Source organism: Cupressus sempervirens, chromosome 6, assembly GCF_028749045.1.
Source record: "Cupressus sempervirens isolate cs-2001-9-10 chromosome 6, ASM2874904v1, whole genome shotgun sequence".
NCBI classification, from domain to species: Eukaryota; Viridiplantae; Streptophyta; class Pinopsida; order Cupressales; family Cupressaceae; genus Cupressus; species Cupressus sempervirens.
This window is the reverse complement of record NC_143123.1, coordinates 182610884-182637698: the sequence shown is the minus strand read 5'-3', so window position 1 is coordinate 182637698 and position 26815 is coordinate 182610884. Positions and strand designations below refer to the sequence as shown.

Below are 26815 nucleotides of genomic sequence, written 5' to 3'. Positions count from 1 at the left end.
TATTCCCCGTATCAATGAATTAATAGATGAATTGCATGGAGCTTATGTCTTTTCAAAGATAGATCTAAGATTGGGCTACCATCAAATTAGAGTCCAAGAGGAGGATGTTGAGAAAATAGTGTTTAGATGCCACTTTGGTCATTATGAGTTTCTAGTTGTGCCTTTTGGACTGACTAATGCACCCGCTACCTTTCAATCTTGCATGGATAGGGTGTTCAATCAGCAACTACAAAAGTTTGTCCTAATATTTTTTGATGATATATTGATATAAAAGTAGGACATGGGAAGAGCGCTTGAAACATCTAGAAGAAGTGATGAGTATTCTTGAGAGGGAATCATTTTATGCAAAGGAATCTAAATGTGAATTTGGTTTTACGGAACTGTTGTATCTTGGCCATATTATCAGCTCTAAAGAAATTAGTGTTAATCCTAAAAAAATTAAGGCAATCATGGATTGGCCTCCTCCTACAAACTTGTCACTGTTGAAAGGTTTCTTTGCACTATGTGGTTCTAAAAACATTTGTAAAAGGGTTCTCAGATGTTGCTACCCCATTGACTGATGTTACAAAAAAGGGGACTTTTGCTTCGTCAAAAAAAGCACAAAGATGTTTTGATCAATTCAAGAATCTAAGTACATGCCCAATATTCTTCACTCCTAATGTTACCAAACCTTTTGAGTTGGAATGTGATGCGTCTAGTGAAGGAATAGCTTCTATCCTAATCCAAAATAGCATCCCATTGCCTATGAAAGTAGAACGCTAAGAGGAGCTAAAAGGAGTCATTCAGTTTATTGCAAAGAAATGTTGTCGATAATGCATGCACTTGCCAAGTTTATGCAATTTCTTGTGAGAGGTAAGTTCACAGTTAAGATACTTCCTGAATTGGCAAGATATGAATGAAAGACAACAAAAGAGGGTAAGTTAATTGCAAGCTTATGATTTTGACATAGTTTATGTCGAAGGGAAAAGGAATGTAGTGGCTGATGCTTTATCTAGAAGACCACATTTATGCTCATTGGTGGAGATTTCATTGGAAAAAGGATATAATAGCTGAACATGACAAGGATGTTTAAACTTCAAGTTTATTGGAACATACTACACATGATGACAGGTATATGGTGCAAAATGAACTCATTTTCTATAAAGGTAGAATTTTATTGGTGCCTAACTCTAAGTTCAAATTGGTGATTATAAAATCTTTTCATAGTGCTCCTCTGGTTGGTCATCCTGATTTCTTAAAGACATATAAGTAGATTAGAGAGAAGTTCAGTTCGAAAGGATTACAAAGTGAAGTTCAGAAATTTGTACAAGAGTGTCCAGTATGCCAGCAAAATAAAAATGAGAACACATACCCTGATGGTTTGTTACAGCCTCTGCCTACACCAAATAAAAAATGGGAAAGTATTCCTGTGGATCTTATAACAGGGTTACCTATCATCCAAGGAATGAACTGCATCTATGTTGACAGGTTAACTAAATTTTCTCATTTCTTTGCAATTTCAACGACATATACAGCAGTCCATGTAGCAAACCTATTTTCCAAAGAAATTTTCAGATTTCATAGGCTATCTTGGCATATAGTAAGTGACAGGGATAGGAATTTTATGAGTTTGTTTTGGCTAGAATTGTTCAAATTGTGTGGAACTGAACTCACTCCCAAAACAAGTTACCCCTCACAAACTAATGGTCAAACAGAAATTATCAGTAAATGTTTCGACGACTATTTCAGAAACTGTGTTTCAAGACACAAGAAAGCGTGGCAGAGATGGTTGCATTTAAGTGAGTATTGTTCCAACTCTACATATCATATGTCCATTAAAATCTCTGCATTCTTGTCTCTTTATGGTATGAAGTTGAACCACCAAGCTTTATGGACTTAGTTTTAAGCGATATTAGAGTACAAAAAGCTACAGATTTGTTGTAGCAGAGTTAAGATATCATGAAATCATTGAAGGAGAACATACAAGAAGCCCAAAACCCGCAAAAACTATATTCAGATCAGCATAGGGTGGAAAGGCACTTTGAAGTTAATAATTTGGTGTACTTGCGGTTGCAGCACTATAGGCAATTTTGTCTTAGAAGAAGAGGTTCAGAAAAACTTAAACCAAGATTTTATTGTCCCTACTGAATTGTCAAGAGAGTTGGTGAAATGGCCTATGTCAAACACCAAGGTACACAATGTGTTTCATGTTTCACAATTGAAGAAGGCCTCGGATCATAACGTTGTCCCGTCTAGGGTGTTGCCACTATTGGACAAAGTAGGGAAACTAATCTTAATTCCAAAAGCCATCATTGAGACAAGGGAATGAACTCTCGAGAAGCGGGTTATCAAGGAGTGCCTAGTGAAGTGGAGAGAGTTACCTATGGAAGATGCAACTTGGGAAAGTGAACAGATTTTGATGCATCCAGAATTGAAATTGCTTGAAGACAAGCAATTTTGGGTAGGGGGAATTGTACTGTCCCCCTTAATCAATAAAGACGAATTGTTAAGTTTGTTAAATGTGAACTCCCACTAAGATTTGATAAACCAAAATTAATATGTTTCTTTTTTTGCATTTTAGAATACCAAATGAATAAAGATGTGTATTTATTTTTTAAAAGAGACTACTTGATCTCAATGTGGGAAAGAAGACAAGAAGCCTGGGCAGTTACAAATCTGAAGACAATAAAAAGTGTAGGCCTTGTTCACAATGTGGGGATTGGTTATTGAGTAGAAGAAATTCAGTTTTTGGTTTGGCTCGACATATGTGGTATATACAGTCTTGTCAAGGAATACACTATCTTCGGCAATGAGATACATGCCTAGGATAGGTCTAAAGGAAGTTATCAACACTGATCTGCATTACAAGGAAATTTAAGGAAAAACTTCTACCTTTTGTGATGTATTTGGAAGTTTTGGTAGCGAATTTCTAAGAACTTTGAGTAGTGGCAACATGTCAGCAAACAACAGAGATACTGGCCGGAATTTGAGAAAAAAGTTCATCTTATGAACAGAGGTTTACAGTCTAATGAAAGCATGATCTAACTTGTCAAATGGTGGTAATTTGAAAAGGTAAATGAACCATTGATGTTGGGAAATGAGATATGCTTTTCTCTCGAATGCTGAGAGTTCCGGTCATGTCCACGTGGCATATGCTTCATCCGCACATCTATTTACTCTCTAAAGGTAATTGCGGCAGTAAAATTTGGACCTCCGGCTTCCCAATCTCTCCTCAGCAGGTCCTGTATATCAGTGATCTGGGGCTCTGGTACAGGCTGCTCTGGAGCTCTAGGAGGAAATGTGAGAATCATGGGCCTCGAACTCACTGTCCTAGCTTGCTGGGGTGCATGACCGAAATTGCTCCCAACTTGTTCACCTCCATTATGTGTCCCATCCTGATTATTCCCATGCTGATTGTTACCATTCTGATTATTTCCTCCACCTACGTTAGCATTCAACCCCATTTGACAAGCCATCATCTGCATCATAAGCTCCAATCTTTGACTCTGTTCCTGTGCTCTTTGCTCTGTTGATCGCTGTCCCTGTGCTAAGGTGTCTAATAATTGTAAGAATCTTTCCTTTCCCTGATTTGGACTGGCATTCATTTTGTCAAACATTTTTCTCTCTATCTGGGTAATCCAAATTCCCAATAAGACCTCCACAGGATGGCAAGAAACTGCTCTGATACCACTGTAATAACCCCAATAGGTTATAACTTCTTCAAACACCAAAAATCTTTATACTTCAGTTGTTTGACATTTCGTCAAACACTTTGCAAGCAAGCTCTGATACCACTGTAATGACCCTCCTCAAATCTGCCCTCAAAAATGCTGATGAAAGCTCAAGGAATTTTGTCAAACACTTTGCATACAAGGGGTCATATGACTGATATAACTTTTCTGGTTGCTGCAATAACTCTTGTTTCGATTTGCATCAAAGAGAATGCTTACAAAGACTCTAGATTTGTCTAAACAATTTAACAATGACCTAACATGAATGTGCAACTAATTTTGGCAATATTCAATACAAATATGTGACTTAAACTACTTACAATATGCAGCTATAGCAACTAGTGATTATGACAAATACTTTGGATGCAACCTAAGATGGCATTATGCACTTACAACCAAGTGGCATTAATATAAACACTTAGTATGCAAAATTATGACATTGTTCATGCCAAAAAGAGAACTTACAGCCAACTAACATTTTGTCAAACAATTGGCATGCAAACTAATAAGTTGATCATCAAACTCTAGGTTTGCAATATAGATAGTCTAAAAATTACAATGCTCTTTCAATTGCAAAATCCTTGCCTTCTTTTGATACCAATAATGCCAAATGGCAAACAAAGACAAGTACAATATGAAAATAGTGAAGTGTTGATGCTATATTTTGTACTCAGCTGAAAACCTACATTTCTCAGAAAATATGCCAAATGAGAAGTGAAGAACCTGATTGTAGATGGCTGTAATAATTTTCTACAATGCTGCCTCTTCTATTTTGCTTTTTCGACTGCTTTTTCGGATTCGCTCTTTTGAACTACTTTTACGGATTGCTTTTTCCGCCTGCTTTTTCGGTTCCGCTTTTTTCGGGCTGCTTTTTCGATTCCACTTTTTCGGGCTGCTTTTTCGTATCTGCTTTTTCAGACTACTACCCTGTTGAATCTCAGGACCATATCTTTCAATGGCGTCAAGATTTTCAGCTTGAAGGGATTTCGTCCTTCAAACTATTGAGACATGATCTCCAGAAAATTTCCCAATTTCTTTGATTTTCCCAAGCATGCTTAAAAAAAGCTCTTCCATTTCTTTTATAGTGTTCTCACAAGAGCTCCATCCTTCATTTTCTCAATGTGGGATAAAACATAACTCCCTTTATGTAACTTATGTCTCCAATGTGTTATAAAATAAAGGGGACTTTTTTAATTTAAATATTTCCCACAAACTATAGTCTATGCATTAATAAAGTTAAATATTTAAATTTAACTTTATAAAATAGCTTTATCAATGCAAAACAAATCTTATCAATGATAAACAAGTCTTCTTGCCGATTTTAAACAATTACCATCGACATACCGCTGCCACTGGATGTCCACCCATGCCCAAGATGACTTACTATAAATAATAAGTATGCTCAAAGTTGCCTTAAAACCCCTCAGAAAGACCTGCAACTGAAACTATCTAGGCCAAATGGCCTCTAAGCCCCTTTAATGTCCTGGTTAGCCTACGGGACCGTGGGGAAATAGGCTAACGACAACATCATGCTATGAATGCTAAAAAGGGGACATTATACAACAAGCCTCCTAAATGATGGCACAGAGAATCCAAATATAGTCATTGGTCTGCTAGTTTTGTCTAAAATCAACCTGTCCGATTTGGCCTAAATGCGATGATGATCCAACTCCCTAGAGAGAGAATGTTGAGAAATGTGGCATAGAGCTTGGAGAAAGTGTGATTGACCATGATAGTGTTGTTAGGGTGCACCTTATGGGTCGAATGAATGATATGATAGGACCAAGAGGGGCTTCATGCACACCTGATTAAAGAGGTTTGTAAGATAAGTACCCTAGACAATAACTTGAAGAACTCTCCATCGAAGCCTTCACCATCAACCACTCTGCTAGTGTTCATGGTTCTCACAATACCCATGATAATTGTGCAAGTGAAAAGATGACAAGAGTGGGGTTGTGACCTAGATGAGGAGCAGAATGTCATCGAGCGCAAAAGTGTGGGAATTCAACAACTTGTGGTCTAGGTCGAGGGGAGTTATGGCAAAAGAAAGCGCCAAAAGATCTAAACGGAATCGAAAAGGGAGACGAGAAGGGGGATCGTATGCTGCGAGATGAATTGATATTTTTAGCAGCGAAGGAGGTAGTAGTAGAAATTTTCCAGCCGAGGGTAGAAGGGGTGATGATGCGTGAAAGCGAAGCGGACAAGCTGAAGGAGCGGACTTTAAATACTTGTCAAATTAATAGTGTTGGATGGATATTTTGCAACCAACAATTTATACAAATTCAGTCACAAAGTAAGGTAGACCAGCCACAGTGTGTGAGACAAAGTCTCTCCTACCTTTAAAGGAAGGCTCCCCCTCGTTCCTTGGATCAACTCAAGGTAAGCAAGAAGTTAAGAGATGCGTTATAGAGTGTTACTAATATTCTTTCCTCTTTCTTTCTAGAAAGAATCCACTAACTCGCAGAGCGGGTAGTGGGCAAGTTGGATCTCTTACACTACACTTCTATCTAAAAGTTGGAAACAGCAATACTGATACCAAACACCAACTCAAAGGCTGATTGAGAGTGTACCGGCTTAGATCTATGTCTAGTTTTATCTATTCTATAAGATAAAAACTCTACCACTGGTGTGCATGTACTTCCAAAAGTAGAGAATTTCTAACTATTTGCGTGAATTTGAGATATTAATATAAGTTACAATAGCAACTTCTAGTCTATATATCACCACAATCGCTCCCAATCAAAGCTCTGGCTCAAATTGTTTTCTATATTCACTATCCTCTATTATACATACAAAAATAACATGGACAAAAGATAATAGAAAGAAATCACATTCACAACTTCTAATTTGTTCTATCACAATTATTTTTAGTCAAAGTTTTGAATCCAACAACTTATTTCTATTTACTTTTCTTTCAAATTTGCACTACACAATCACAAATATGCTTACAAATGTTTGGCAAAGCTCTCTTGCATTTACTAAATATGAGAGGGGTACTCCTTATACGAGAAAAAGGAATGAGAGAAAAAAGGAGAAAAAGGTGGAAGAAACTCAACTGCCTCGGCTTATTCAAACTATGAAAGAAGATTTAATGGATTAAATGCACTAAAGGTTCATGTAATCAAATTACACGCAATTGGATTACATGTAATCTATCTTCAGCAAGCTACAAAGCTGAAATGCTAAAAAACTAAATGAAAAAAGATGAAGAAAGTTGAATCAATCTCAAAGATTGTCAACAAAAGCCTTATATTGGGTTAACACAATCACGAAGCATTGGAAGAACTAGAATCTTCATCTTTTGTGAAATGGTGTCCACCTTGACTGCATTTGCATGAGATGTTTTAACAACACAGTAGTTTTGTGCAATAGAATCCCACAAGTGTTTGGCTGCAAATTTATATGTTGAGAACTTGTTCATGGTGTCTGCTCCAAAATTGTCTAAATCAAATTCAGCATTAACTTTGTCAATGAATTTCGAAGTCATGTCTTCTTCAGTGAACAAGTTGTCATCTTCCATGAGCACCTTGCATCCCATGAGTCTTAGATCACCCATAATCTCCCTTTCCACAACTTGACAATTCTTTAGGGATTCTTGTGCCTTCGTCAAAAGCTTTTCCATTACTTGTGATTCGTGACCCACAAGTCCTTGTTACTCGTAGAACATGTCCATGGACGGAACGATGTTGTATCTGACCATGACATCCAAATCAGCTTCTGCCATTTGATCCCACATGCACAAATCTTCTTTCAGGACATTGGCCTCTTGATTGAAAGAGGCAATTGTATCATGAAGCCTTTCTTCACCACCTTTGATACGTTCAAGAACTTTGACCGCATCTTTAATTGATTGGACTCCCTTTGTGATAATCTCTTCGAACCAAGCCTTAACCGCTTCAGCCCTCCAATTCACCTAAACTCTTTATGATCTGATGACTATGGGTTGCGAAGATTGTTTGTGAATGATCTTGTGAAAACGAGCATTCTCCAACTTCAACTATCTTTTCTTCTCCCAAAGTTTGTCAAAAAAAATTGACAAGGAAGAAACTGCATGCTAGGCATCCTATTGACACCCTACCCACGATTGTTTCCCGAGTTCAGTTTTGGTGACTTGTAATCAAAGCGATTAAGCTCTTCGACTGGTTTATATACCAGAGGTTTAGAAATCTTGAAATATTTTGTTTTCTCAGAATCAACAAGGATTCTTGAGACAACTTTTTCCCTTTGCAAGGAAAGCTTACACTTGTTCTTTTTTCAAAGGAAGATCATCTGGGGGCAGCTGGATCTTTCTTCTCTTCATGGTAATGTTTCCTGACGATGCAGGCAAGATGAAACTTTTATCCACTAAGACTGGGATGGTGGCTATGACAGACATTGGTCCTGATTGTATTTCCATTGTCATAGTGCACGCCTCCGTTTGCACAGTTGGAACCATGGGTGTTCTTTGGGATGACTCTGTCATGAACATCTCGAACCTTGCAACCAAGGTATCAAGTTAGAAAACTTGTCCCTCTATGAGAGTTGGAAAATCGTCAAACATATTTCCCAAGTTTTCACATTGCTCCGCTATTAGAATAGGTGGAGCCACAGAAGAGTTAGGTAGCATTAATGTATTCATCTCAAAAATAGCAATGGTAAGCATGAAAGAGGTGGAAAATGAGTCTACATCATGGTCTTAGCAGCCAAGAATAGTTCCGCTTGGGCAAACAACTCTTGTTTGCTAGGCAGTTGTGGAGGAAATATGATCATTATTTCACTCTCTTCTTCTTCCTCATCCGATTCTTGTCCCTAACATGAATGTGAGGGTAGAAACACAACTTTTCCACCTTTGAGCTTCAATCTAAAAGTTTTACATGACTCAAAGGTGGATGATATTTCCTTCCTTTTCACCTCCACTTGAGATTTCCTTCAAAGTGGTTCAAAATGAATGCAATTTACTCCAGCTTTCAAGTGAACTCTCTTTCAACCTTTGCTTTTCATCCATGTGTTAATATTCAACAAGATAGACTAGAACCTATCAGAGATGGAAGTTGCCTCTTTCTGTTGCCATTGGATGGGAAAGGGAGAAAGCTTTTCCAGTTGGTTGTTGTGAAATTTCGGATCCAAGATCATGTCATCGTCCTCAATCTCAATCCTTCTAGAATATGGACCATGTTGAGGTTAATAATTTGCCGAAAAGTAAGCCTATAGTAGTTCATTTTAGAAACATCCACGTCATTGCACAAATCAATCCAAACATCCTCTCCATGCAATGAACATGGGTGAAACCCCTTTTCATCTTGGAATGCATACCTTTGTAGTCAAAGTCAGATCTGGCCTTCAACTTCTTCAATGTGATGAGTTGAAGTTCAAATTTCATGGCTTTTGCCTTACATATTGAGGTAAGTGCATATTTGCCAATCTAGAGAGGTTTTGTAGTGGAAATATCGAATCTTGGTCTATGTTAGCTGGTTTGATATGACTGTACTTCCATCAGTTATCTTGTCAGTTCCATGAGATCCTATCAGTGGGATATCTTGCCAAAGTGTATGGTTCTACTTCAGGATAACCAACTCTCAAGTAAGTGAAAGTTGGAAATTGTAGAAAAATACACCCATATTGGTGTACTTTCTCCCATGCCTCATCTGATACTCTTTATGTTACCAACTCTTCGTTGAAAAGACACTTGAAATGCCCATAAAATGCAACATGTACCCTTTTATAGTGATGCTTGCTTTCTGTGAGATTTAGTTGATCATAGTAATTCCATTTGGGAACCAAAAACTGATCTCCCTTGGTTGAAATTCCTGAGAATTATCCCCATAGTTGCAGCAATGTATATCGAGTATGAATTCATGTAGAATGAGAATGACTTCAAATTAATCAATTCCTCACATAATCTTGTGGTTATGATTTCTCCCCAGTAAATGGGTTCTCTGTGTTCAAGAACTTGATAGATGAATTAAAAACATATAAGTCTCAAAGTGACTAGATTATTTGAGACCTCGGATCCTACTTAGAAGAGTTATCAAATCATTGACTTCTAGAAGTCAGATCTGTATTTTGTCCTTGGCCATCTAGAGAAGTTTCATTTTTTATTGACCAACCATTTGTCATTTGCATGCCTCTGATAATCTATTTTGTTATGATTCCACAATTGCAAGGATATTTCTTTGGATAGATCCACACATTCCGGAGTTGCAAGAACCTTGAAGATTTTCTCAATCACATCTGGATCCAAACTGAAAAGTAACTTCCCTCTGCATCCTTAACCATTTTTGTCTTGACATCAAAGTGATTTGCACATTCCCATACGAACTTCGGATCGAGGGCGGCCATAGGAAAAGGTGGATACCAAATGGATGTGACTTCTTTTAATACACTGCATATCACGACTGGAAGATGATTCAACCTTCTGCAAGAAATTTGCCATGTCAACATAACCGGTCTCTATATCTGCGATCTCATCAAAAATAGATGAAACATTGGATGGAGTTGCATGGGCCAGCTCCTATCATCTTGATAGTTAAATTTTCCTTTCGCCTTAGGAGGTGTGGACATATCTAGTGCTGCAACATGGAAATTCCGAAGGGTGAATACATAATCTAATGGGAATTGAATCAGTTGATCCATGAAGGCTTTGGATTTTGAGTTGCAATGTTGAATCTATGAAGGAGAAGTGTTCGAAGAATGGATTAGACGCATATTGAACACTGTTGAAGGCTGGAAACAGCTACTATTTTGGTCAAAAATAGCCAAAATTGGATATGGGATGATGGATTACCTTTAAAAAAAATGGGGCTTTTGTTTTGGATGGCCAAGAATGCAAGTTGGAAGCATATGGATGTGTGCAAAATGAGAATTTTGGTATTTTAAAACATGATTTTTAACAAGATTCAGGTTTATGAGATTGAACATGGAAGATGAAAGCATGGAAATACACTTGCAATCTTGGGGGGAAAACCTCCAACTTTCCTTAATAAACACACCAAAAACTAGCAACAAAATATGTACAAAATCTAAAAACAAAAATAAAAAAATAAAATTTGCTTTGGTTCAAACTTTGACAAACTCCAAAATATAACTTTGCATGCAATTTCGTTTTTTAAATGGAAGAGCTTTTGCATTTGCAAGAAGAAGAAGGTTTCAAACTTGTTAAATAACTTGATGTGAAAAACTTGGGCTGCATTTTAACAAATGGATAATAAAGAGCCAAAGAATGCAGAAAATTAGCAAAACGAGCAAAAAAATGCAAGCAAAATTGAATCCAAATTCGGGTTCTCCAAGTGTGTTTGCATGCAATGATCAAAAACCTTTGAAATATTCAAACCTTGGCTTCAAACCGAGTTTAGAAGATACCAATACATTGGCAAGATGTTGCCAATAAACTTGCAAATGAATCCTCAGTAAAGATTGCACTTGTTGAAGGATTTCAATGTTTGAAAATGCCTCCCTTTAGCAAGGTTTCCAACTTTTATTGCATGTGCATGTATTTGATGCAAATGATTCAAGAGTTCCCTTCCTTCGAAGCTGCTGGGAAAAAACGTGTTCTAAATACCCTTCAAGATGGTCATTTTTGTCTTACGAGAGCAAAATTGGGTTTACAAGAACTCTTTACATGTATGTTTTGCTTTGGAATGCCCAAAATCGGATTTAGAAATCCCAAATGCATGTGTAAAATGGGCAAGACAAATGCATAAAACTCATATTGCAACCAAAATCAGGTTCTCCAAGAGAAAATGTATGTGACGTTTTTTATGCAAACACATTCCTTCAAGATAAATGAGATTTGTGAGAGGCTTTTGCATGTAAGGAAGAGAATGTTGGAGGAGCCCAAGGCATTCTGAAGCAAGCCCAACGATGACCAAAAGGACTCATTACCATTCTAGCAGTTTACATTGAGAATAGAATTTGTCCTCCCAACCACCCTCGGGTGATAGGAGCCTTCTTTGATGATAGCAGCGAGGTGTGTGGATTCCCACCCAGGGAGGAAAGAGTCTCTACTAACAGCATTAAGAATCCAAATAACCACTCATTCACCATTATGTCTTGTTGCTGCTACAAGCTCCCTCAAATGCTTAAGTTCAGCCACTTATGTTTTAGTGAGGTCTTTGTCTAAATAGACCTTTCAGGGAAATGGGAAAAGCTTTTGTATGGCCTTGAGAGAACATAGACAGTCTACAACAAACTGAAAGAATATAAAAAGGGTGGAATCATACCCAACCCAAGCCTTGTAAAGAGTTATGCCATTGAGACCAAGGTAGTCACCAAGAAAGGAGCTAGCAACTATAGGGTTCAGGATATTGGAGGAAGACCTCTCACCTTAAGGTTAAGTTCACGAGATCATGAGTGCTCCTTAACGAGCTTGGACTGGACAAGCTCTTTAACCCCAACCAAAGGACTACTATTACCACAGCCTGAAGCCAGGAACTTCTGTTGTTTCTCAATTTCATGCTTGAGAGAATCTTGCAAAGTTTCGATGTCAGACTATTTAGCTTTCAGTTCTGAGATATCAAAGTCTTCCATAGTTGCCTGTTCCATGTTTGTGTCAAGGAGATTGAAAAGTTCGGTATTCTCCTCTCAGTGAAGGTACCTTGGTAGAGATCTGTAGCAAAAGGCATTTCACTGATTGGTTTTCTGATTCCAGATTCCCCACACGGTCTAGAAATTCCTGCAAAGCATTATCTGTGGACAACTTATGTTGTTAAGTTTGAAGGGGAGTAGAGCACAGAGGGTGGGAGGAGAAGTCATCTGGAGGTTCCATGGTGAGATGGAAGAACAGCAGCGAACCAGTCCTAGAAGATGAAGCACACACTTACAAGCAATAACCCCTAAATAGTGAAGAACAAGCACAGGATCAAGCAAGCCAGTCAAAGAAAACAAACAAGCATATGAGGCATGTGAAACTGAGGTTGTGAATAAGTGAGTAGAGAATAGGAGACCACAACTAGAGAAGATCTTACAACCAACGCCAGTGAACTCTCAGCATGCTACACTAGTCTCCTCACCAAATGAACATACAAAAAACCACCCCAAACCAAACCAAAGACCAAAAGGCAGGCAATGCATGCACAAAGATGAAGCTACTAGCGGTCATCTTCCTCTCAAGTTATGATAGAAGAACAACATAGGGGTGACCTTCATAATTTGTCCAATCATCTTAGTGAACCCCCATATCCACAATTTTTTCTTTCAAAACAATCACATTTGCATGCATTTCCTTCATGTCCCCTTGAAGTCTACATCACCTACTCTATGCTACTTTTTGCCTACGACAAGCATCTGATATCACATGGTGATGTATCATATATAATTTGGATATAATTTGGAATGAATATCTACCAATTGACTATTTTTTGAATTAATGTACACTTTTTCCACCAATATATAGCCTCATTTCATAGGCTTCACTTCTAAAAAATATCTCAATAAGTTGCCAAAGCTCCTATCAACAACCGTTATTTACTCATCTACCTGTAAAATGATGCACTAACCTATAGTTCATCCATGCTTCCAACATATGTTCACATAAAATGATTTTAGGCCTTTTAGGTAAGACTATAGTAATCCATGTAACCACACTACCTCATTGACAAACAGATTTGCTAACTTTCATCCATCACTTATTTTCAAAAAAAGAATGAAATTTTCATATTTGAAAGCTTGTCAACAACCACATAATTTGAGTTGTTAACTATTTAGATCATAGCTCATCTAAATGTATAAGTGATAGGGTGGTCCATGTACGAGGAATTTAAATCAAGCATTTCTTGCAACATTGACTTTTACCACAACTCGAAATGGAGAAAGAACAATCACGTTTCACTTGCCAAAAGTGCATTTATAGAAAGTCCAGCCAAATTTTTCCTATTTCTATTTTTCACTACGTTACCGGGTTCGGACCCTAGAGCTTAGGTCCGGATCCGGATTTGTTCAGGTTTGGATTCAAGCTCGGGTCCACTATGGGTACAGACAGGGTCCCTGATTGGGACTGTGGGTCCGCAAACCCGAGTGGACTCACAGTCTGAATTAGGGACCCTGCCCAGAACCCACTGCGGACCCCAACGATCAAGGCGGCCCTACGACGCATGGGGCCATAAAAGGGGTCCAAATAACATTAAAATATCATTTTTAATTTTTTTTTTTTTTTTCTAACCCTAAAGGCAAATAAGATACTTTTCATTCATCTAATCTCTCATTCGCTTTCTCATTTTGCTCTCTGATTTTGGTGTGGCCATTTTGCAAGTTTGAAGAGAAGGTTGTAGAGATTGTTTGTGGAGTCTCAAATCCTTCCAATAATCAGTGTTGAGTGTTTCAGGCATGCATTTGATCCTTCCTTTTGCTTCTTTTATAGTTTGTTTTTAGTTTTTTTATTGTTTTAAATTTTTATCAGGTTTTGTATAAGTTTTCAAATATGTTCTATTTTATTTTTGTTATAGATTGCAAAAATCATAGAATGAGTAGTCAGAGTTAAGTAGGTGGAGAGGGATCCCAAAGATGGGTGGGGAGGGATCCCAAAGATTTCAAATTGATAAAAGTTCTCCTTTGTGGAAGTATACAACAAGAATTGAGCAATGTGTTGAAGGGGGAGGGTATATATGGAACTATTTTTGCGAAACACAATATAGAAGCTCGTATTACCAGGTTAAACATCATTTCATAAACCCACAAGGTCAAGGGATTAGCATGTGTGAGGGGCCCCCAGATGAAAGTAAAAAGGGGTTGTCGGCTTCTCAAATAGTAGGCATGTTAAAAGAACAACAAGAGGCTGATAGGTTAGTGTCAAAGGGGAAGAAAGAAAGATCATAGCAAAAACCACCAACACCACCCTCTCAAACAACCACTAGACAACATCCCTTCCTACCTACCCCATCTACGGATGAAGATGAAATAGAAACAACCCCATCCCGCAAGAGAGGCCTATTAGATTAGGCATTTCAAAATGAAAATGAATTGAGAGAAATTGTTGACATAAAGGTTGGGTGTTGCCTCATTATGAATGGTGTTTCATTCAATTTAGTGCAATCACCTTATTGGAGAGAGACGGTGCAAGCAATAAATGAAGCACCTCATGATTAAGGAGCCCTTGGATATGAAAAGTTGAGAACCACCATATTGCCTGATGAGAGGAAAAATGTAGAAAACCTCCTCAAACCAATAAGAGATTCTTGGATCCAAACGGGGTTCATTGTCTCTAATGGATGGAAAGATTGCAAAAACCTATCCATTAATAAATGTGATTGTTGTCTTCCTCAAGGGGGCAATGTCTTTGAGGGTGCTTGATGGTGAAGGGTAGGTAAAGGATGCAAATTTTATTGCCCAACTTCTCATTGAATCCATAGAGTCTATGGGAGTTGACAATGTTGTCCAAGTAATAACGGACAATACTAAAGTTTGTAGGGTTGCAGGTGCTTTGGTAGAATCACGATATGATCATATCTTTTGACACCATGCATCGTCCACTCCTTGAACTTGGTGATGAAAGCCATTGGCACCCAAATTGAATGGGTGAAAAATTTTATGAGAAGGGTGAGGAGATCCAAATGTTTGTGACAAACCACCATATGTCACAAGCAATTTTCAGAACTTTCTCCCACTTGGAATTATTGAAGGTAATTTAGTTTCATTTATCATTTTGTGTCATACTTTACATAATTGAATAAAATGTTTTTAACTTTTTAGTTTTTTGCATTGTTTACATATTTGATATTTGAAATGTGTTATTATAGTAACTTACAATTTGAATTAACATCGCAATAGGTTGCTGAAACAAGGTTGCTTCACACAAAATCGTCCTTAGACGACTTGTGAGGGTGAAAGAAGCATTGTCCCAAATGGTTATTAGCAACCAAAGGGGTGGATGGAAGAAAGCCGATACAAAAAGGGCTAAAATTGTAAAGGATATGATTTTGAGTGATAATTTTGGAATAGGGTGGAATATGTATTAGAATTCACCGAGTCCATCATGCCTATGCTTCGGTTTGCCGACACTGATGAGCCTTGTTTACGGGACATATATGATGCCATGGACTCCATGTTAGCAAGAGTGAAATCGGTAAGTTTAAATTTTTATACAATACTTTAACCTTGTTTATTGAGAGATTTTGATTTTTTTATTTTAAAATACTAACACTACATCAAGATAACTTACATGAACATCAGTTGACATCCCAGTTCATTCAGAGGAGAGAACGAGATCCTGAGGAAACCTTGTACAATAAGGTGAAGAAAATTGTTCTATATCACTGGAACTAGATGACTACACCTTTACACCTAGCATATGCACTTTCTCCCAATCATTATAGCGGTGAGATACTTACTATTCCTGGTAGAGTGGCACCATACAGAGATCCTACAGTTGCTAATGGGTATAAGAGGGCATTTAGCAGGCTCTTTAGCGATCCTGATGTGGCACCGAATGTTAGGAGAGAGTTCGCAGATTCTGTCTCAGGCAAAAATGTAGACCCTGATGCAATCAATTACCAAAGTAGAATGGATGCCATTGGACGATAGTACTTACATGGGAAAGATTACATGTACCTCCAACCTCTTGCCAGTAAGATCTTGTAACAAGTATTTAAGTTTTTTTTCCTTTTCTTATGGCCACTTAGCATGTAGAATTAGCACTCTTATATTCCTGTTGTATTGTAAATTACAGTTTCTATTTTTTTTAAATTGTATTGGTTGTCTCTCTAGATTGCGAGCTCTTTTGCTACTGAGCGAAATTGGAGTACATACTCCTTTATCCACTCAGTGAAGAGTAACCGGTTGGGTTCGAAGAAAGCAGAGGACTTGATATTTATTCACAACAACTGGCACTCTTGTGACGCAAGGATCCAAGAGATAAGAAGGGGCTAGAGAAGTTGTGGTGTATTACCCGAGACTGCTGACTTGGATATGACCATCTAGGATCTATCTAGAATTGCCTTGCTAGATGTTGAGGAGGACGAGGAGGAGGATGTCACTGCATCTAGAGCTAGTAGAACCGGTTAGGGTTCCAATGATGAGGATGTTGATATAGATGGGGATGAGCCATTGATCCCTCATTTTTTTATGACACACATGACCCTTGAAGGGCATTTGCATCTTTGATACTATTGAGTCTATGATCATTGATAAACTATTAAACATTTGTCATTTATCATTATGATTCAAACTTTATTATGTGTCAATATGATGAACTAGTCTATGTTTCAAATTTTCATTTTGCATTTCAGTAATTCAATGTATGATTTTCTTTACAACATTAACATAGATTAATGAGTGAGTCTTTAATGTTTATCTTTGACACTTGGCATTGATTAATGATCGAGTATCATTGATATATTCATACTATGAAATGACTTGGTAAGTTATTTTTATAACTATGCATGTTTCTCTTTTTTTTTTTTGCATATATATATATATATACTGACAAACCCACCCACAAACCCAAATGGGAAAATAAAATTTGCCCGAACCCTGAACCCGAATCCGTCCCCGAAGCCGAATCAGCAACATAACATAAAGAAAAAACTTACAAATAACAAAAACAAAAAAAGCACCAGCACCTCAAATCCTGGTAAAAATCCTAAACACCAGCTGACTAAGCTGGCCAAAATAATGTGAGGGTCATGTTACATTCGAAGTGAGATGGGAAGTAGGGCCTTATAATGTAGAAAAAGCCTTCTTCAATATGTTAAAGTATGACTGATAAAAATCACATAACATGCTACTGCAGCTAAGAAAGCTCAACAAGATGACATGCCAGTTTAAGTAATTTACTTGAATGAAATGCCCGTGCCCAGCTTCTGTAAATATATGGACGCAGCCAAACAGGAAGTTCCTACAGGAACATCATAGACTACAATATATCAGATACTGCCATTAGATGTACCAGTTCAGCATGAATGTACCAAAAGTAATCAAGTGCTATTCATAATAAGTGAATGTATATGCGGATAAGTCAGTGAAAACATAAAATAAACAAAACTCAAAGAAAGGTAAAGGCTATATCTAATAAAAATAAAACCAAAAAAACCTTGTATGTACATGCACCTCCAGATTTTGCCAATCTAATTCTCAAATTACATAATAATTGTAGTTCCATACAGAAAAGTACAAGCAAACTATACATTCTTTTCAATGTTTTCATAGGGGCCTGTGCCAAGTTACACAAGTTTGAGAAAAAGCTAGCCAATTTGGCAATATGTAGGCATACGTAGGAGTGACTAGGACTGAATAGCAACCTGAGCACCTCAGAACAAAATCTCAGAGCTTAGCCCCATGGGTAATTCTTAATGGCCTACACATTTAGTAAACTCAAATTTCTGAAGGCCTGCAATGCTACTTGTGGAGGACATATAAATCCCCTAGCTTCGTATTTAGACATGTACAAAATCATTCGTTTGTGATACAAGCATTTATCATTACCTATGCTACCAGATTTAGAACAAAGGCATAACAGAATTAAAAGCAGCAGATCCATCTTTCTCATGAACAAAGCTTGTAAACTGAAGCAATCTGCAAATGCTAATAATCAATAATGCCTTTCCATTTGTAGACATGGAGAAATATCTTAAGCTGGATAAAGAAGATAAATCGATATTGTCATCGGTAAATATTGAGTAGCCGACAGGTTGATGTCATCGGTAATTGTTATGTTGCCGATAGGCCCTTTCAGGAAGGTTCTTGTTATGTAGCCGACGGGCCCCTTCGAAAAGGTTCTTCGGGATGGTATATGTACAACTTTGGATCATTGTTGTAATCATCATTGTAAGCATTATGTAATCTCTTCAGCATATATGCGAATAATAAAAGGAGTACTGCTGTTCTTGTCTATTGTTTGTATGCATTAATCTATTTACCCCATACGGTGAACAGATATCCCTGATATTACAGGGCAACAGAGCACATATTCAATAAATCGAACACAACTAATAAACTTGACCTTTAAGTAATTATCAAAAAGATTTTATCTTGCTAATCAACCTCGTAGAGAATGGAACTTAAGCATCAACCACGTTGACAAGAACATTTGGGTCCTCCGGATTCAAGAATGCTACTATAATCAAACAACTAACTTAAAGGAAAAGCAGAACAAACAGGTACCTGAAGAAGTAATTTTTAAGCATCAAAGTCCTATACAAAAGATGATCAAATGCGTGAGCCCCCTTCTTAGCCAGTAAAATTTAATTAGGGTTAGTCTATCACCAAGTTCTCATAGACTTATAGGATGGATAGAGGATCCGTGAATTGGAATTATCAGTTATTACCTCAAAATATTATGAGTTGCCAAGTTTAAACAATTTTAGCATAAGTTATATTCTCTCAAGTAAAGGATGCACTTGTAATAAGAGTGTAGTGAGAGAGATGTGCTTGGAGAGAGAAGCAGGTGCTATGAGTTGGTGCCCTTCTACGAAAATCAAAGAGGAGCTATAAGTTGGGTGCCCTTTGAGGAGAAAGGAGAAACAAGTGACTTTACAATTAAAAAAAGCTACTTTACTTTGGGGCTACTGCATTAAGTTGGAAAGAATTAAACAATAAAATTTAATCAGATTTAAGTGGGAAACCTTAAGAAAACCATAATAACATGGTTTTCGAGTTTGATGAAAAGGCAGCTTGGAGATCATTGTGATAATGTTATGTTATGTTGATTATTTTTTACTCTAAATGTCATGTCCCCTCTCTACTCTGACTAGCAAAGTCATGAGAGTTGGCCTATTACTAGAGTCTCCTAAAATAGAAATGGTGGATAGAGAATCATAGTGGATACTCAGTGACCAAAGTTGGTTCTATGGTCAATTTGAGAGCCAGTCGGGGCAGTTCTTTAATTTTAGGGATTTTCCTAAAATTTAGGAGGTTATGGCAGTGATCAGATTTGAGGCTCTTCAAGACCAGTATACGGTTTCAATTTCAAGGTGACAAGGTATATTCACTAGTTTCTAGGAGTATCCTTAGTTTTTAGGGATGGGACTGCCAGTTGGCCCACATTGCCCGACATTAGTCACAAGCAGGTGACAAGCCCCGTTCACTGATTATTTGGTTGATTTGGTTTTCCAGTTGAATAAAAGGAAATATTTTTTCCTAAGTTTGCGTTTAAATAAATTAAAATAAAGCTATTTATATAGCTAATTGGAGTAATAAGGGGATTTTGGCTTCATCTAGTCAAGCAAGCCTATGTGTTATAGCTCGTTGGAAAGGTCTTGAATTATTATAACTTATTTTCATCATCTCGAGACATTCGAGCACCTAGAGTTATGTTATTTGAGGAGATGGGTGATTTTCCTATACATAAAGACCTTTTAATTGAGAAGATGCCATTTTATAATAAAGGTAAAGACATATTCTCCCTTTAGGGTTCGATTGGCTATGAGAGGGAGATAAAAGGAGATTTTGGCTCATTCTTTCATTATCTTTTACATCTTCATTCTTGGTATTTGCAATTTTTCTCTAAGGAGCGATTTTAGAGGTCTGGGACGCAAACCCTAGAGACTAGTTATTGGGATGCAAACCCCAATAGGTGGTTCGGCAGCATTCTACAGTATTGTTTCAGCAGTTGACAAAGATTGTTAAGTTCAGCAATGAGGGTGCTTGTGCATTGCACGTTGGGGATCTTGTTTGGCACATTGGGATCTTCTTCCTGCGTTGTTGTGACTATAGCAGCCATAAAATTGTCTTTCAACAAGCATGTGGTTTGTTGGTTGGATTACGTCAGCCATCTCTGCCCTCTTGGTGTGCAGCTGGTCCATTCTTGTAGCTGGCATCATCATTCTTTGTTTGTAAACACCTTTGCTAGCATAATGATTACATATCTTGCCTAGAAAATCTATTATTTTAATTAAAATTTACAAAAGTTCAGTGAAAGGATCCTTTTGGGATCTTTCAGTGGTATCGGAGCTTGAATTCTGCCAGCCTGTAGGGTTTTAATGAAATTATCACAAAAGGTCACAGAAAAAGGGTTTGATAATTCATTTCAACATTTGGCATCTATTTTTATATATCTTCTATGCATCCTCATGGAAAAATACACAGGTTTTACGAGCGCAGGAGAAACCAATGGTGAGCAGAGGCCACTAGAGACACAAAGACACCAGCTATGGGTGAAGTACAGGGTGTTGTTGGTGACGGCGTGCCTTCAAAGGCAAATGAGAGAGAATTCATGAGAATTCTGATTGTTTCATAGCCCAGGATAGTCCAGACACTGGACAGATTACAGGAGACCCTGGAGCGGATGGAATTGGATAGGCGCGGAGGTAGCCAGGAAATACAGGGAAGGAATAGGCTTGTTTCCATTGTGGGAAGCCAACGCAATCATTGATCCTATGTGTCAGCAGATAGCTCCCTTCATTACCATAAGCAAGGATGTCCATGTACTCCTGCTCGGGATAGACCATTATTGCCTCAGTTTAGGCAAGTTGAGCAACTGGCACAGGTGGAGCCACCTGAGATTGGATTCTAGGATTCAGTCATGGTAGCTACAGCTAAGTAAAGAGCCTTACCCCAAGAGGTTAGGGATGTTTTTCCTTTTCCATAGTATTGTGCACAGCATAGGGATAACACCAGGTTCAGAGGCGATAGGGGCTACAAACCACAACAGAACAACGACCTCAGTAGAGCCCTAGAAAGATCACACTGGCTACCTATGATGACACGGGTCATACGAGTGCACAAGTTGGATATCTATTTATCATTGAGATGTATGCCTAAGAGAGGCTATATTGTTTGCGATTTTGCATTTAGACAAGGTTGCCTATGATATGTGGCACGATGGATCGGTCTGATCACGCCATGATTCACTCCTATGTTGAATTCACTGAGCGGCTCATTGCTAGGTTTGATCGTAAAGACACAAAACTTTACTACCGGGAGTTGGCACCTATTAGACAGACAGAGAACGTGGAGTCTTTTGTCAATGAGTTCTAGCATATTGCAGACATGGTTTCGGACATGTCTCATAGTCATTGTGCGATGTTCTTCATTGAGCGTTTGCAGAACAAACTGAAGGGACTGGCACAAGCATTCAAGCCAACCACCCTCAAGGAGGCCATTAATGTTACATTTAGACTGGACACCCCTCCTACTCTTTATCAGGCAAATAAGAAACCTTTTAGGGATTCTCAGCCTCCCTAGAAGGCCAACACTTCTCAGCACCACCCAGGATGGACCAAGATGTCAGCCGACGGGGTAATTGTCGTCGGTGTTTCTGTATTCTGTAGTCGATGGAATGATTGTCGTCGATGTTTCTGTAGTCGACAGGGTGATTGTCGTCGATGTTTCTGTATTCTATAGCCGACGGGTAAATAGTTTGTAGTGGACATAATGTTTGTGGCCGACAGACTCCTTCGGGAAGGTTCAACGGATAGTATTTATATATCGTCTGGGATCATTGTAAATCATCATTAATCTCATCTTATGAAGCATAATGTAATGTTTTGGCATATGCAAATAATCTAAGGAATTTTGCTCTTCATGTTTATTATCTGTGTGCACTTCTTAGTTAACCTATGCGGTAAACATTTGGCGTCGTTGCCTTATGAATCTGGAAGGTGGGAGGAATGAAGATTAATGTCAAATCAGCTTAACAAGGATCGAAATAAGGCCAAGGGAAAAGATGGAATCCGTACTGCACAAGAACATTTAATTCTAGCACAGCAGGCAGACCGCCGACGAAGATTCCAGAAGATTGCCGACAGAAACAGGAGTGCGGAGTCATTGTTGGAGGAGACTCGACAACGGGTGGAATTGGTGGAAGAAGCACGAGAGGAATTTTTGTATTTCTGTTCGCCGAAGTAAGAGAATCTAGACGGAAGAGCATCGACTCGCATGGCTCGGAGTGCTGACGGAGCAAGAGCGTGGAGTGAACTCTTCATCCAAGATATACTTCCGCAGGGGACAACTTTAGAAAACCCTTCTTCACCAAGGTTCGCAGTTGTTGAGTCTGACTGTGTGGGAAAACAGTCCGCCAGTGTGGGAGTGCAGTCCGCTGGTGTGGGAGAGTAGTCTGCCGGTGTGGGAGTGCAATCCGCCAGTGTGGGAGAGCAACCCGCCAGTGTGAGAGTGCAATCCGCCAGTGTGGGAGAGCAGTCCGCCGATGTGGGAGTGCAGACCACTGGTGTGGGAGTACAGACCGCCGGTGTGGGAGACCAGTCCGCCAGTGTGGGAGTGCAAATCGCCGGTGTGGGAGACCAGTCCGCCGATGTGGGAGTACAGACTATCGGTGTGGGAGTGCAGACCATCGGTGTGGGAGTGAAGAGCATCAGTGTTGCAAGACCGAGCAACGCTTGTTTACAAAAACCAATCATGATGGTGGGACCAAAAGAGAAATTGCTGATATTTGATGGCGATGGTACGGCCGATCCCATTCGACATTGCAAAACATGTGAAACGATCTGGAAGGCAAATGGGATAACTGATGAAGACGACTAGATGAGGCAATTTCTAGCCACCCTACAGGGTGTAGCAATTGATTGGTTTACTAATACAGATCCACAAAAGCTAAACAGTTGTGATAACATTAAAAAGGAGTTTCTGGCAGAATTTAAACTGTTGCGAGATGATAATGAAATTGTAGCAGAGATCTTCAATACTAAGCAGGGGAAGAATGAAACCGTCCATGTTTACGCCAGGAAATTAAAAGACTTGATAAACAAAATGGAAAGTAAGCCGGCGGACGAACTTCAGAAAAGATGGTTCGTGGAAGGCCTATGCTCGAAGTTGCGGAGGAAAATGAAAATTGTGCCACCGTCGTCATATACGGAAGCTTATAATAGAGCATTGGACCTCGAAAGTGAGCTGAAGACAAAGAAGAAGACGAAGACTACCTCATCTGATTCGGATGACGACGAGCCTACCGGAGGTGATAGCAACGACGATGAAGGCAACAGTAAGAAGGTTCGTACCCTACAGAAGAACATGATCCGCATGATGAAGGAGTTTAAAAACATGCAGAAGGAGCCAAAAGGCAGTGAGCTATGGTGCACGGACTGTAAGACAGACGGTCATACTAAAGGATCGTGTCCAAAGAACCACTTTTGTGACATTTGTCAGATCATGGGCCATTCGACAAAAGAGTGCCCCTTTAACATGAAGACAAGAGGATCTCCGCAAGTGCTTCTTACACAGGAGGCTTCCCCATCAGGTAGTAGCGGAAATACGAATAGTGTAGGTGCCACATTCGGAGGGTACAAGAATAATAACAGAGGGCAAAATAACAACAATGCGAACAATAACAATAATAATGGGAACCCAAGTCGAACCCAGTATGATGCAAACGTATAGCCGATCATTCAATGCCGAGTGTGTAATTTGTGGGGTCATTTTGCGCAGGATTGTACAGCGGCAAACACACCGAAATTATTATGCAGATGGTGCGGACCTGGCGACCATGAAGATGCCAAGTGCCCAAAGTCTAGAGTAAACTTGATCACTGTTGGCATGGATGGAGAGGAGGTTTTGGCAATTACACGGAGGCAAGCAAGACTGCCGGCAGAGGAAAAAAGAAAATTGGGGGAAGCGCAAGCGGAAATTGGAAAGGCATCGTCGACAAGGACATCTTAGTTGAAGGACATCACTGGCACCTTGGCAAGGAACTACGCAGAACAAAACATTGTACGGCAGATCTTACAAACGAAGATACCGGTCAAGATAAGTGACCTCCTTCTCACAATGCCCCAGTTACGAATGGCCATTATGAATCATACACCATTTTCGAAAGCTGCAGAGGACACAGAGAGGGACAGTAGTCCAACGACGGCAACAGACCCAATGCTGCTAGCACTCACATCCGGACGGCATCCGGCAGTCATTGAGATGGGGATTTTGGGAAATGTTTTGATAGACACAATTGTCGATGGAGGGTCCAGCGTGAATGTGTTGCCGAAGGATACTTGGAAGAAGTTGGGAAAGCTGACGCTGTGGCCACCTACATTCAAGTTGTTCACGGCAGACCAGCACGGGATCAAACTGTTAGGAACCTTGAGGGCGTAACCGGTAACCATTGGTATGCAACCATTTTTATTGGATTTCGCAGTCATTCCATTGAAAAAAAAAAGGATATGATGCTATTCTAGGACGAAATTGGTTGGTGCAAGCAAATGTAAGACATGATTGGAAACGAAATACCCTATCAATGGAGCGCGGAGGCAAAAGATTCATAATTGACCTGCACACACAAATGGTAGGTGAGGAGGCAGCATCGTCAGACTTAGAAGGTGAAGGCGACAGTGACGACGAAGGAAAGGGGAGAATGGAACCGGATGAAGGAGTCTTGACACTAGAAGGAGGATTAAATGACGACGGCCTAGACTCGGTGAATGGCCTTTACCATTGGCAAATAGAAGACTACAAACTCTTTTCGAGTTGTAATATGCTAAGGGTCGACGAAGGTGAGAAAAAAGAGAAAAATGAGTGTCTGAAAGAATACAGAGAAGCAGATGACACAAAGGAGGTTACGGCTGAAGAAGGGAAGGACATACAATACAAACCCAGAAAGAAGAAAAATTCCACCGTCCAGTACACGGTGAACGGACTGCACAGGAAAAAAAGAATGCATCGCACCATAAAATTACTTGAAGGGTATCGACAGCAAGGAAATAAGCTAGATGCGCGACGACCGCAGGCACAGTAGGCGACAGAGGTGACACAGAACAGACATAAGGCGTGGCATGACAAACTCAACAGGTTTCAGCCGGGGCAGTTGGTACTCAAGTATGACGGGCGAAATGAAATCAAGCCGAGGAAGTTCAAAGTCAGATGGGTCGGACCATACCAGATCCGAGAAGTTGGCGACAATGGAGCAATTAAATTGTCAACCTTGGACGGGGAAGAGACCCCTCAGGCTGTCAACGGGTCCAAATTGAAAACATACTGCGACCGGAAGATTTCATCACCGTCGCTGTCGCCTTCGAAGAAATCGTTGCAGAATGATCTGACGTTGTCGCCGTCGCTAAAGAAGTCGTCGCCGAATGATCTGAGGGCTCCTTCCTCCTCCTCCTCGTCATTGCAGAATGGCAACGCCTGGAGGCAAAATTGAGTTCCGCGGAGAGCCTCAACACCACACTGAACGACGGATGGAATCCATCGTCGGTCACGGCCAAAAGGGCATCTGCAGCAAAATAAACCGAAAGGATAGCTCAGTGTGCATCTCCAGTAGCCAGGATTTAAATCTAACAATCTGACATACAACCTGCGTCTGTTTGAGCCCTAATCCTCTACAGCTCAGAATTGACAAAAAGCAAAACAAAACCTAAATCCCGCTGCTAGGACTGCCAGAACGGACTTTTATAGGTCTTGGGATCGAATCCCCTACCATCAGATTGGCTAAAAACTCTACCCGAATGGATTCACAGTATTTGGTTGAAGGAGATACATCCAAGCGTATACAGGTGCATCGAGGGACTTGTTTTTTCCACGGAGTCTTTCCTTCTTTCCGCAGATGAGCCAGGAGTTTTTCCCACGGAGTAGTTGGGTTCCCGCAGATGTTTTTCATCTTACAGGGTTAACACTCTATGCTTCGGAGGTGTCTTGAGTTCAGTGGCAGGAAGCTTTCTTTAAAAAAATTTTAAAAAAATGTCGACAAATTCAAGCACTGTGGAATGAGTATCGGATATTGCCACAAGGAAGGGGAAGTATCAATAATTGCCAGAAAGAGTGCGGAATCGGCAGAAAATGACAGAAATGGTGTGTTCCATGCAGTTTTGTGTGGGTTTCGGAGTGTTAATTTGGTCTTGGCGGCGAGGGGCGCTGCCCCTCGACCCCGCCTAGTACTGCAACCTCCCCACGGGGGCGCTACCCCCTGGACCCCCAGTCGTTGCGGATATCAATCGTGGGAGTCTGACCGGTTGAGAAGAGTTGAAGTTGCTGCAGGCATGGACTGTCTCTGTATCAGAGGCACTGGGAGTAGGTGTTGGCCGAGAGGCTGTCTTGATGGATGCGTAGAGAGCTTGGGAGGAGCTGATCATCCAATTGGAGGCAGTGCAGTGACACTTGGCTCAAGGTACCGAGGAGTTGAAAACAGAGAAAGCAGCACAGGTGGCTATCAAGGTCAGCTTCATTAAGGAGGCAGTATTGTGTTAGCACAAGCTACAGGCACGGAACGAAGGTGACAATGATGTGTCCGAAGCAGATTTATCTTGTTGTAATTAGTC

The 26815-nt window shown here is 39.6% G+C and overlaps 1 protein-coding gene across 3 annotated transcripts in view; it reads right to left on the bottom strand.

The window, feature by feature from the left end:
- The window catches only part of PSD1 (phosphatidylserine decarboxylase 1), a 237285-nt gene that overhangs the window by 107800 nt on the left and 102670 nt on the right, over positions 1 to 26815 (bottom strand). For all 3 annotated transcript variants that reach the window (XR_016352819.1, XR_016352818.1, XM_089787359.1), the window contains exon 5: positions 17454 to 17514. Coding sequence is in view for 1 of the 3 variants with exons in the window: in XM_089787359.1 (XP_089643485.1) it covers positions 17454 to 17514 (61 nt within the window). In the remaining 2 variants the exon portion in view is untranslated. The remainder of the gene's footprint in view (positions 1 to 17453; positions 17515 to 26815) is intronic.